The 14,230-nt window shown below is 40.5% G+C and overlaps 1 protein-coding gene across 1 annotated transcript in view; it reads right to left on the bottom strand.

Annotated features, from left to right (window-relative positions):
- lrmda (leucine rich melanocyte differentiation associated) overlaps nt 1-14,230 on the bottom strand; it is a 203,044-nt gene that overhangs the window by 64,764 nt on the left and 124,050 nt on the right. Inside the window, exon 3 of the mRNA XM_041050327.1 lies at nt 603-729. Coding sequence (XP_040906261.1) covers nt 603-729 — 127 coding nt within the window. The remainder of the gene's footprint in view (nt 1-602; nt 730-14,230) is intronic.

Genomic DNA, 14,230 nt, shown 5'->3' with positions numbered 1-14,230 from the left:
ATTTAGGGTGGCTTCGCACAGCTCTGGTTTTAACATGTTTACGTTGGGTGGCAAGTAGAATACACAGGGCCCTTATAATCAGTGAGCCAAAATGTGAGCATGTTCTAGTTTGTTTAGTGATAATTAAATAACTGATTTATTTTATTTCGGTGGTGTAGTAAAGCATCGGACACAAATGTGAAAAAAACTTAGATGACTTTTCCCCAAGATTTAAAATTACCAAAAGAGCAATTACACCAGATTTCCTTTTATTCTTGGGATGTAATTTTAATCCAACACATTCTATTCTCTTTGAAAATAAAAATACATCTGTAATGTTGACTCTAAATTTTGATTCCACTAGAGGTCCCTGTGGTTCAAAAACTAGTCCTGTGTGGAGCTCTGTGACAGCCAAGTTCTTCTGCTCTCTTTTGCAACACACAGTGCTCCCTGCAAAGCCATGACATTAAAAACCGGCTCTTTGAGACAAAAGCTGGTTGTACTAACACAGCAATGTAAGCAAAATAAGCCTGATTCTAATACCGGTGCCTGTAATCTATGTCTGCATAGCAGAGTGCAAATCAAAATGAAAGAGGGACTGAGTGATTTGTTTGAAAGGATATTTGGTTCTTATTGAGTGTCAGGGTGTGGAGGTTGGGTAACCTGGGCAACTGGAGGTCATTTCCAAGCAGATTGTTGTCGACGACCAGCTCTTCCAGCTCAGTGAACATTTTGAGGCCTGCCAGTGACCTGCAATGATAAGGCAACAGGAAAACTGTTATGGCTCTAAATCTGGTCAGACATTATTGTGCAGAAATAAATATTTCAGCCTCCCTCTTTCATACGGCGGGAGAGTATGGGTCTGGGCCTGTCAGGGAAGTGAATGACAAGAATTAGTGGTGCTGAGCTCCCCTGGCATGGTGAGGCATCCTTCAGCGGCTGGCAGGATGAGGGATGGGGGTCACTTGTGAGTAGCCAGGATTCAAAACAAAAGGCTTCAGAAATGCGGCGGGCAGGATGAATTTGTCAATGTCTTGTGCCTTGAGGCGCCCAGTTTCGCCTGACCCTAACCCTCCATTCCCAAGACAAATCACTCTGTCACAGTTCACCTTCACTCCCCAGACACAAATTTAACTTGTCATCCATCATTTTCACAGAGGAACCGGAATACTCTCGCAATCACAGATGGAATGGAAGGGAAACTTTTTTGCAACTGTGCCGCAATAGGGGTTAGTGTTGGGATTTTAACATCAAAGGATTTTTTTTTTTTCGAAAGAAGGAATTCTGCCTTTCCGCTCCGTTTTATGACATTGCAAAGAGAGGTGAAGGGTCATCCCAACTCTACCCCTCTCTGTCTCTCTCACCCACATACACGTTCACACAGGCATAAAAATGATGGAGGGTGGTGTTAGGAGTAATGTTAGAGCCCTGCAAAGTTCAAGTTATAAAAGGTGCATAAAGGCAATGTGTGTGTTGTCTAATCCTTCACACTGTCAGCATGCCATGCTCAGGTGACTTCATTGACTTTTAAATCTGCCAGAATTTGATGCAGACAGTTTACCTCTCAAGAACTGCTTCTCACTGTTCATACAACAGATTTTTTTTTAAATGAACACTTTTTAATTTATCATATATATTTGACTATTTTAATTATTTACTCAAAGTTCAATTTTTTTTTTCAAAATTTTAGATTATAAGTATGTTTCTGGTTTTAAAAACACACAGATAACCTTGACATTAAGTTACATAAATATGAATTCCAGCGAACAGTGTCACATAGCAACATGACAAACTCAAGGTACAGTGAGGTCTAAACAGCTGCAGCATGAACTATTGCTCCTCCCTGGATCTGCCTAGTGTCAATTGCTGTCATAATACACACCAACTTAGAGCTATGTAAATATAATACCTTTATCATGACAATCTGCAAATGGATAGCAACGAGCAGTCTTACAGTGTGGGAGCAATGTATAATATACGGCAGCATTCATTATGGAAAAGCAACAACACATTGGCAAAGCAAGGAAAAACAAATGTTAAAAAGTGCTTGGGATATGATGTACTGCACCAAAATACATGTGGAGCTTTCGAGTGACAATTAGTTGACTCGTCCAATTAATTGGTCACTGAGTAGCCATGCATGTTTTTTTATGAAAGATTTTTAGTGAGTCTGACCAACTGCATTCTTGCTTTATCTCTTCTGTTTCTCATGTGTGTTTTTCTTTTTTTTCACGACCGATCGGCTTGGACTCCACCTAGACATATTCCTTGATCCAGAAACTCACACACATGCACGCAGCGGACATACTGGCAGCAACTTTGAACTACAAAGCAAAATGTTGCAACTGTCTTCTCGGGTGGAAAATGACAAATCAGCAATTCATTGTAGACTTCCGAGTGAGGCGGACTGAGCTGCCTTATTTCAAAAGACGTCAACATTTTGCAAACACACACACTTGATACCCACAACAACAGCTGACAGCACCTAGCCAGTGTGCTGGCAAAGCCACTAGCTGACAACCTCTTATCAGGTCTGATTAATGCACTGGCAAGATGGATGAATAGAGAGATGTGCCAGTTTTATGAAATCCTTTTCTGTTTGCTTGTTTTTTTCCCCTTAGTGCTTCACATTTATTAAAGCAACAGAGTCCATTATGCCATTCTATCCTTGAAACTATAGAACTGGTGAAAAATACAAATTTCAGATATACTTTTTTTGTCACTCTATGATAAATTTACTGTTATATATCTTGGATTTTAAATAATAACTAAAAAGAGTTAGGCTTTGTTCAGATTACAACTTATGAAAGTCCAAAAGTAGAAGTATTTAAGTATAGATGTGATAGTACTACTGGCAAAAAGGAAATACAATTAATATTTTTCAGCACAGTTACTGTGTTTGTACTAACATGGAATTTGGTACAACGTGCAATTAATCTGCAAGTATAATCTTTGCTAATGTGTAGTTAGGAACAATATTGTTTCCATGTTGGATTAACATTTTATTTGCTGTGAGAAGAGGTTTGCTAACTAACTATTGCCACCTGTAAGTGCATGTGTGTGTGTATGATGGGCTGCAGTCCTGTGGGTGATGTTATTAGCTGCTCGGTTAAAGGGAGCCGCATGGCACAGGAGGGAGCCTTATTAATTGTTGTTTTCATGTCACCACTGCTGCGTGCACTGGCTGATTTAATCAGTTAAATTCACAGCCAGGGGAGAGCCACAGAGTCCCATCCAGCATTAAACACAGTGCAGGGACTGAACTTCTAATACTCTCCAGCTTTCTGTGCTCCCTCTGCAGATTTCCATAGCTGGTTTCATTACTTTTTATAAGCTTTCTTGTTTTAATGTGCGGCTTGGAAAACTAACAAAGTTTAAGCACTGCAGTAAAAGTACTTCACTTCTTAAAAAAAAAAAGAAAAAAAAATGCTTTAGCTTTTAACAAAACTAATGAGCATAATTGACTGGAGTCCCAGTGCTATAGAGGTTTGGGAACACAGGAAAAACACACAGACAACACACACAAATTTTACAGTAAATATATGCAAAGAGCTCTTTTTCTAATGTTAACACTATTTTATGTAATACACCTCCTTCAAAAATGCTGTGATGAGAGTGATAATAGTTAAATTGCACTGGTAAATCTTACAATAATAATAATTAATTTTACAGATTTACTGCTACCACTACCATTTTGCCATGTTTCATACATCTACTACTGTGATTTCCACAGATGACACTGAAATGTCACTTCTGTTCATGCTATCTTTAACTATGAAAAAACACAAAGAATCTGTTTTGGAATTAGCCTTTATTAAAACCTGACCTTTCATTAAAAAGGAAACAGAAAATAATTTACTCTCACATGACACTGCATTGTACATATTTAGAAAAATCTGATTTCTATAGTAACGAGTGATCAAATGGCATCTACTTAAAGCTTTAACTAGCAAGACAGATATGGAGAGAGGCGATAGCTTTAACAAGGTGAGGTGATGACGCCGCTCCTTGTTAAGATAATTATGATCAGCCTCATTTTGTCAGAGTTAATACTTCACACAGGCTGTCTTTACACTTTGACTACCACTTAGACGGTGTAATCTTAGCATCATACATCATACAAGCCCTGTGTGCATCAGTGTGTGTGTTTTTGAGCTTACATAAGAAGTGAATGTATGTGCTGAAACCTCCATTATCTATAAGATCCTATAATATACGATTCAGTCTGCTGAACAGTACATGTACTATAATACATAGCTGGAATAGAAACTCAGCACAAGAAGCAAGGGAGAATGTGGGAAACCAGACAAGGACACTGGAGAGGAGACACTGACCCAGAGAGCAGCCCTGCCAGATCAATACACTAATACTAATGCAGACATAGTGATTGATAAACCACTGCTGACAACAGAGGGAAGAAAACTCTCGACCATTATTGGCTGAAATGTCAGTCACTCCTGCCAATGGTGTGTGCTAGTGTCATGTCAGATATCCTCAGGCAACAAATGAAAACGGCAGCCTTGGCTCTTTTACATTTGTTACTCAGTCTTCCCTCTTATGTCTGCTGCTTTTGAAACTGCTGCCTAAATTAATCATAGTTGGCAATTTTTAGAAACTCTCGAGACGATGGGTCAAATGTGGAGTTTGTCTTAGCTGTACATTACAGAGCTATCATATAAAACAACCTCAAAGCCTTCTCCGCTGCTGAAATGGTGATAGAGATCACAGAGTCAACATTCTTGCAGCTGCCACTGGAATACAAGAAAAGTTCCTGAGACTAATTTATATTTAAAAAAGAAAAAAAAAAACCATACACACACACAGTTTGAAAAGCCGGAGAGCCCTCGCAGCTGCAGTCCACAGTTAAAGGGCTGATGTCCTCTCAAAGGTTGCAGAGCTGCAGAGTGACAGGCATGCTGACGTCCTGTTCAGAGGGCAACAGATAAATGTTTGATGAATTGACCAATACTGGGGCCATGATGGCCTTCATATGTGCATAATGGACTATTCAGAGCACACTTCAGATTGCCTGCCAGGATAAGGTACTGTAATGAATGGGAAAAGGATCTGGACCTGGGAAACCCAGTATGTGGACTGGCTTTAATAAACTTAATAAGAAAGGTGAATGGAGGAGGGCTGGCTGTAGAGGGAGGAAGGAGGCTGTAGAGCCATTCAGCCTAAAATAGTCAAGAAATATTCTGATGGCTCTTGCCACTGTGCACTGCTGAATATCTCTCAGTCTTAATCAGTAACTCCGTAAATTATCCAAATGCCCTATATTCTTGTTGTCTTAACAAGAATCTAACAAAATAATTGCACATTTCCAACACAAATCGACTTATTTTAAGAATCAAGTCCAACTGCAACTAGACAACATCACCAAATTGCAACATGTCTTGTTAACTGATTCTCTGTCTAGTTTCTGTAAACTACAAAAAAGCATGTGGAAAACACAGATTTAGTTAAGCCAATGCTCTGATGTTTCACTTGTTTTATTAAAAAATAGTTCTCAAAATGTTAATATGATACTGACTTCATAGAACTGATATTTGTAGTGAAATAAAGTGGTGGTGAGAAATGAAATGCCCAGTGTGATGACAGTTATTCAGTTTTGTGACAATAGTGTAAAAATTGAGGATAAAATTCAACCTATTAATACACTAAGCCTCCATTAGTTCAACATAGCTGTATTTCATCACTTTAACCCACAACAAAAACACAAATAAACATCAAAAAAATACCAAAATACAGCATCAAAACACTATCAGGATTAGCTCATGGTAAATAAGATGACATTATCTGTAAAGCAAATTAATGCCCTGCAACCCCTTGAGCCCCCAACATCCCTCCTACCACCTCCACACACTGCTGATCAGGTTTATTCCAGCACTCTTCCCTCCAGCTACAGTTTATGGCCTATACACATCTCTGTACATGCATCTCTGTCATTATCTGCCTCTATCTCCCCCACAGCTCTCCCTTTCTCACCCCCTATCTCCCTCACATGTAGACAGTCGCTGCTCAGTGTAGCACTCCTCTCTCTGTATTGCCAGGACTCAGGTGGCAGTCATTTAAAGATCACACGTCCAGGACACACATAGCCCTCCCTGAATGCATGTCAATTCACACATGGGAAAGGGATTACACGTCTCCTCCTAGGCAGCTGCAAATTACTATTAATGGCAATGCAAATCATTAGAGTACGTTTGGCGCCGCCAGCAAATCTCTTCTTTATGTGGGTTCACTCTTAATCTGTTTTGAATATTGCACTATGCGTGTTCCCGATAGCCTATGTGTAAAAGCATCACTAGCTACAAAGCTCTCAATTGGAGGTGGCATGCCAGATTGAACTCTACAGTTACATCATTTTCTAAAACAAAAATATCTTTTAAGAGAGCATAAACAAATTCAAGCAAGAAGAAATCTGTGAAACATAATTAGCAAAGTTCTTTGTTGATGAAGAAGTTAAATATCACCGCTCATTACTTCATGCTATATGAGGTTATTATGTGAGAAGTGCAGATTAAAATGTTGAAAATGTCTACACCATGGTGTGTCTGTCGAACGTTTAAAGCTAGCTTCTGTGTGTTTGAATGATAATACCACTGTGGATCCTGCCGTGTCTGAGTAATAGACTACCCCTGTGGATATTCCTGCTGAGTGTGTGAGGTTAATATTCTCTCTCAATGTCATTAGCGCTGGCAGAGGGGCTTAGAGTACTGTGAATCAGACAGGGACTGATCCTGTCAATTCACACACACAAACCCCCCACCACACACACATACACACAAAGAGTCAGCACCAGACAAAATCAAAAACACTGTACTGAGGTCAGCATCACCTGGCCTCATGTTTCCCCTTGCACCTCCAATCCCCTTCTGATTAATGACCCTGGATCAACCCTGGCCAGGGGATAAAAACTTGACAGACATTCCTGTCAGGTCCGACCTCATAAGCCTTGCTTGACCCCGGTTTGGCCCGGGATGAAGTCTAAGCTCCAACAATGACCCGATTGAGAGGTAGGGGAGAGTTACCTCCTTCCCAGTGAAGAAAGAAATAGAAAGATCACTGCACAAAGGTGGAAGCCTTTTTTTTTTCTTTAAAGTTTCAGCAAGCGAGGTTTGTTACATGGCCAGACAGAATGACAGCTGCTTCCCATGTACAACACTAAACTGTACACTGAGAAATACATCATCGGACAAGGGAGGGGGGTGGCAAGCAATGTGTGGGTGAAGCTGAGCTCCTTCAGAGCCTGTGCTCACAGTATGGCCATGCGTCTTGTGAATGTTTGTATTGAAAGATTAGTTGTCTATCCACATGACAAACACCCTCCTCCCTCAGTGAGAGGGAGCTGAAAATCAATTCACTGATGGCATCTCAGTCAGTGAGGACATCAATGCAGCACAAACAAGCACAGGCAAGCTCTCATGCATGCGACACACGCTCACGCATCTTTAAGTGTATATAATACTGTAAAATTGCAGTGACAGGGTCAGTCAGCCAAGGCATATTGCAATAAGGATGCTTCACATTAAACAAAGTTTTTCATGAATAAAAGAAGGCACAAATATATAGTATATGTACACAGGATATGCAACTGGAAACAAACTCATGTAGTCTTGCAATAAAATAAAATAAAAACATTAAATAATACATGCAATCTTGTGAGGAAGAATCCCTCAGTCCCCGTCTGCCTGTACACTCTGTCATTACAGTGTTCAGGCTCGGTGCTTGTCAACATTTCCCTGAGAGGGGGAGCCATCCCGCATTACGTTTGAGTGAGTTCAACTGTCAACTGCCAGCCATTTGTATGCCTCAGCATCCACCTAATAGCAAATAATCACTACCCTGCGCTCTCTTCATGGCAAATGATCGATGTTGTCTTGAAGTCTGATGGATGACCCTGCCACAGTGAGGTCCAGGCATGCATTAAAAACCACCTCTATGAAATGCCTGTCAGTCTGATGAAGCGGCGCACACAAAATCACACGCGTGTGCACATGCTGACACTGAGGAATGCATGCACACAGATAAAGGAGAAAATGAACAAAGCGAAGGAAAGCAACAATTCAACAATTAAAAAAAAAAAAAAAAAAAAGCAAAACAAAACAAAAAAACAGAAGTTAATTTCTTTATATTAGTGGAAAATTTTATAATGTGACGGGACCCGTGGTGTGATTGGTAGGCAGCATAACTAGAGGTAGACTACTCAAGTACCACCTGGGATGCTTCTTTTCCTTCTCTCACCCTCTCTCCCTCCTTCCTCCTCTCTAACACACAAACAGCTCCCTATTACCCCTCAGTGTTCAGATTAAAATGCACAGCACCACAGTCTTTGATCTCCCACTTGCTGACACAAATCCTTTCAAGCCTCAACATTTTCCTGCAAAGGTAATTAGTGCTAATTAAAAAGTTTCGAAAGCAGTCTACGGCTGCTGTTGATGCTGCCGCTGCTGGTGCTCGGGCGCGCCCTCCGTCAGATTACCCATCTACCCCCTCCCCAGGTCCTACGGATGTGTGTGTCAGCTGTGTTCCTGCCTCTTTTCTGCAAAGGATCCCATAACCAGACGACAGCAGTCAGCCAAGAACGTTTGTAGAAGCAGGATGAAATATGGAAGCCCAGTAAGGGGTCTAACTGGTGGTTCGTCCCCCCTGACAAACCTGTGCTCTGCAGGAGAACATGTAATGGCACATGTAACAAATACAAATCCCACAAATAGAACAGGTGTAGTCTTTAATTGGGATATCCTTGCTTGGGGGGCTTGTAAACACGGAGTAATTAACTTGATAAGGGATTCAATTTGCTGAAAATATCATTGCAGAGAAACATATCATTTAGTATGGGCCGTGATTTGCATAACGATAACAAATGCAAAGACTCCAAATTCTTGTGGCATAATGAATAAACACATTAGTAATTAAAGAACTTCCTGTTTAGTGTGATTCTAATAATGTGGGATAAAGATACAACTTGAGCAGTCTAACAGTGCTATGATTGATTCACCAGCCTGCCTTACTGCTTTCATCAAGCCATTATTATGATATAATTAGCTGCCTTTCTAGCATATTATTAAGTGGCTTGCTGAGTGTCAGGTACAGAGGCGTCTCAGAAATGACACACAAAAAAGCAATATCGTTCCACAGTGTTTCAGAAAGATAATTACATAATCTCAGCATGGAGAGCAAGCAGAAAAGTGATAATTAGACAAGTATTCCTGCCAATTAAAGTATCAAGCCTTGTATTTTTTTTTTTTCGGAGTGAAATAGAGCCTGCTGCACTTCCATGCACGACATAATATGATTATGCTACTCGTGTAAAATCATCATAAGGAAATCAATATAACTGTAGTAACATTGTACCAACATTGACCTATCATGCATGTTTTCAGTGCAGCTTACAACACTGTTAGAAACTGGAGGGTTTCCAGGGCCTTTGAAAGCCAGCAGGATAATGAGTATGTTTTTCCAAGATGACAATAAAAGTCAGGAGCATGTTCTGGCTCTAACAAGCCTATTAATAGGCTTAATGACTGACATGTAGGTGTGTCAACAAGAAAAAGCAGAGAAACAACAAAGTTATTGATTTGACCTTTGGGATAGTTCCTTCTTTCATCGTTGTTGTTTTTGCCTTGTCTTACACTACCGAAGGAGATAATAGAACATGTCACCGCACAAGGCAGTTTGAAACTGAATGCCATCATTTTAATTTAAATGTTACATTCCCGGTGACATCTCTGTCAATGCATAATTGGCACTGAATCCCAGTTTGGATGTACATATTTATCATTCAGCGTGAGACACTCAAAGACACCGACAGATATGTTACTTTGATGGGATGACAGTAAGATGTGGGGAAAAAAATAGAACTGCAAATCAACTGTCGTGCTGTCAGTTAAGCTTTTTGTCACAAACTTGCACATAAACATGCATGATTAGAAATAGCAAACGAGCTGTAGGCTGGAATCAGTGTCCTTGCTCCAGAAGTGTGTAAATAGGCTTATTCGATCTGAGCAGAGACAATAAAATTCAGAAGACAGACTTAGAAGAAAATCACAGAAAATGATGGACATGTATTGGGAGAACACCCTCTACATAAAGGCAGACTTCACAGTGTGAAAATGCAATTATTTATTATTCAACAGAATATCTGCAAGCAAAGTAAACACCATCCAAAAGTTACTTGCATACACTATAATCTGGTCATATTGCAAAAGATTTCGGATTTTTACTTTAACAGTTTATAAACATACAAACAAAGCTGTAATGTCAGATCTCGTGATCCATATTCACACATTTTTAACAAAGGAGATCAGACAACCTTTGCACTAGTGGTCTCTTTACTGAAGATGGCCTTTATGTCTCTGTAGTGTCCTGAACTGACAGCATAAAGGGAGTTATGTGATAGCCTATCTGCCCAGTGTAAACCATGGGCAGCAGTGCAGCTCCCATAGAAGAAGAAGGGAAAAAAAAGTCCCTCCCACTCTCTCTTGCGCTCTCCTCACTGTCTCCGCTCCCCGCCTCTCTCCTTGTCTTACCGCTGGCCCATTACCTTTACAGAGTGAGGCTCATTAAAGAAGGCAAGTTGAGTCAAATCTTTCTGTAATTCAGCAGAGGTGAATTGCTGTCAACATCATTAACCGTCATTTCTCCAACTCACTTCAGTACTTATGAAGTGTTCTTTATTGTGTAATGATCCAAATCTCTTCTCTAAATCAGGCCTCTTCAAAGGCCCTGGAGGACATACCACCCATGCAGCCACCTGACATGCTAGAGGGCCAGATTAAACGTGGCTCCATCATTATGTTCCTCTTTGTGCTTAAACAGATATAGCATTTCATCCTGCGCTTCAGCTAGCAGGTAACTTTTTCAGAAGGAACAGAGCGGAAGAGAGCTCAGCAGACCCCAAGAGGTCAGCGGAGAGAGGGATAATGGTTTCAAACACAGCTCTCTCATCTATGCAGAGCCATATCTTCGACTTGTTGTGCTTCATTTTCATTTGGTTTGCTGCATCACAAGACCAAATTTCTGCCGATCTCCTTTCTGTTTTTTAAAACTGTTTACTGATAGTTCACTGATCTCACAAGGCCATTGGTTAGGCTGGCTCCATGGCTAATTACAGTGAGAGCTGCCCTGCTTGTCATGCTAGATGTCCTCTGAGTCCTGTCTTAAGAGAAGCTTCCTTTGTGCCTCTGCCATTGTGTGTCCCCCAGTGCTCAGTATCATGCTATGAGATGTCCTCCAGGCCTTGTGTTGGGGAAAGCCTCTTTTGTGCAGGCACCATTGTGTGTCCCCAGTGCTGAACCCCCTGCTAGGTAGGAACACAGACAAAGTGCAGCAGGGGGATGCTTCTCAGGGCCCTAAGACCTACAGTAAATCTTCAAACAATTTAGACAAACAAAAACGGCCGCTGTGCTGCAGTAAGAGTAGACAAGGAAAAGCAGATGAATAAGCAACATCAATTACTGGGGCTTTGACCTGCAAGCCCCCACACCATGGCACACATTTCACACCAAATCGCTCCAGATTGAAGTTGACACTGCTGGAGTGGAAACACTGACCCCTCACAAGGCTAGCGCTTCAAACTTAAGAGCAGAGAAAGGCGGAGGGACTGACAAACTACATAGACCAAGGCCAACGTGGAAGCAAGAAGAGGAGGAGGGGTATGAAAAAACCTCCCGAAAACCCAAAAACAAACAAACAAGAAAAAAAACAGGCATTATAGGTCCTAGTTTGTCTCAAAGTGAAACGAAATGGCTCAATTTGAGCACTCAGGCCATCGAATTGGCCAAGCTGAGGTACAAGAGGAACATACGAGGGGACAACCGCATCAGGCCACTGATAAGGAGCCTATAAGAGGAACAAAGCTGGATGTCCAACAGGCTTACCAGTGAACCTGAGTGGGACTGGACCCTCCTTTAAAGCTTGTTTTAGCCTCCCAGCTTTACCCCTAAAAAGTGCCGCTTCCCCTGAAGGCTTTTTACTCAGGCACATAAAGCCTCTTTCTACTTTGTAAGCTCAAACAAAGGCAAAATAAACACATGGGTCACATTTGTTCAACACAGTACACCGCGCTGATAAAAAGTTCCTAGTAGACCCTTTTCAAGAAAAGAGATAACACTTCAAGTGTTATCTGTTACTTTCCAATTGTGCACTTTTAAAAAGAGACCCTTTTTTGGGTGTCGCAATCCTATCACAGTTTGTCAATACAGTGTTAATTAATCTAATAAACCGCTCTGAAAAACATGCCCCAAACTGACAAGAAGACATGTAGTCTAGCGGCAGCATAGCAGCACATTGACACATTTGGGGGCATCAGGCTCTGGATAGAGACAATCCTAACAATCTCCCAATTAGCTAGGGGGAAAGCAGAAAATATGTCTCGGGTTCACGGAGCAAGCGTGAAACTTAATAATATGACATGGCATACAAAAACAGAGCGTGTCTTTTTATAGCCACATGTGAAAATGAAGCACAAATAAAAGAAAATGAACAAGACAGAAAAGGTGCTTGTCTTTTTTTACTGGAAAAGAAAAAGATTTAAGGGTCTTTCAATTTGACAGTGGATTCAAGTGACATGATAAATGTGACAGACACACTGTAGTAATAAAAACCATGAGCGGAAACAGATGCAACAATTATAAAGAGAAAGGAAAGGGGACAATCTAGCATTTATTTTCGGGATGAATGTGGGAACCATAAATTAAATGAGCTTGAAAGCAGTTAAATGCTTGTAATAATGTATTTACGATACTACATATGCACACATACATAACAAAACACCTTGTTCTGTATATTTTCGAAATATAATTTTCAGGCCAATGCACATTCTTTTCCTCTGCTCATACATGCATGACACAAACTGAAAAAGTATTTTCTTGTCCACTGAAACAATACTCAAAGGTTAAAATGTACATTCCCACTCTTGATAATTTCCAGTTCAATAATATGAACATTATGGAGGTTATTAGCAAATTTAGTGAAAGCCTGAAAAGCGATTTTGCATCCACGAAGCCATGACACATTGACAGACAGATTAGGTGGTCTGTCAGACAGAGCAAAGCGTTATTCACAAAGAATATCAAATCCCGACATTATCACAAACTATTTGACCCACCTAAAAGCTCCACATGCTCGGTTAATGTATAGGATTTAAGTGTGAGCACCTTTTTCAAACAATGGATCCATTCACATCATTCCCCCCCGATCACAGACATTCAAACAGAATGATAATGGAGCCTATGTCAGTCAGTCAGTCAGTCAGCCGTCTTTGCAAATGGAAATCCAGAGAAAGGTGGAGATGGAAATCATTTTATCTAGTTGACACACATTACAACGGAGAATTTCAAAAGAGTAAGATGGAAGCTCTCAGGTCAATTATGGTGTCAAGGCTGTCAGCTTGCAATGAAATATATACCTTTGAAGAACACTTTACTCGAGGGATGGGGTAAAAAGGATGGGAAGACGTACTGTTTAACCCAGAGACCATATAAGAATATCAGAGATGATGGAGTAAACCGTGGCATGATAATGGACCATTTTCACTGAGCACACTTTGTCAAGAAGGACAGACTATACCCACTTTTCGAAGGGTAGTATCAAGGAATATTATTTTGGTGACCGACAATGATTAATGGCATCAGTGGAAACAAGGTGCTTGGTCATTAACAAAATCATTAACATAATGGGCAAATGTGATTTACATTATGTATTTTAAGTTACACTGTGGTTCAACCAGACACCATAGTGTTTTTTAAGGATGTAAATTTTTGGAAAATCAAGCTAACTAAATAACCAGACTAAGCCACTGAAAAACCACACATCCTGTTTAAAATAGCTAAATATGTTAAATAAAGCAAAGGCTTCACACACACACGCACACACACACACACACATATACACACAAAAAACTTACTGTTTCTCTAGTCTCTTTTTTATTCTAGCCTCCAAATGTAAATGTCCTCGCCCTCTGTTCAAGATATAAAATACTAACCTTGAGACAGTGAATGACAGAGGGAATTATGGGTAATTGTAGTGTCAGAAAGGGAGACAGCTGTATGATGAGATTCTGTGTCATTTAGACAATCAGAAACTTAAGAGGCAGTGTGACACATTTCTCCCCCTCCATCCGACAGGGCTCCTGACATGGCTGGTGATAATTTCCAGGAGAGAGAAAAAGAGAGACAGAAAAGAGTGAGTGGAGAGAGCACAAATGAAAATGGAAGTCACAGAAAGAAAGGTGTGATTTCTCCTC

Source organism: Toxotes jaculatrix, chromosome 11 (assembly GCF_017976425.1).
Source record: "Toxotes jaculatrix isolate fToxJac2 chromosome 11, fToxJac2.pri, whole genome shotgun sequence".
In the NCBI taxonomy this organism is placed as follows: domain Eukaryota; kingdom Metazoa; phylum Chordata; class Actinopteri; family Toxotidae; genus Toxotes; species Toxotes jaculatrix.
Note: the sequence above shows the minus strand (reverse complement) of the source record. Positions and strands in the feature narration are given on the sequence as shown.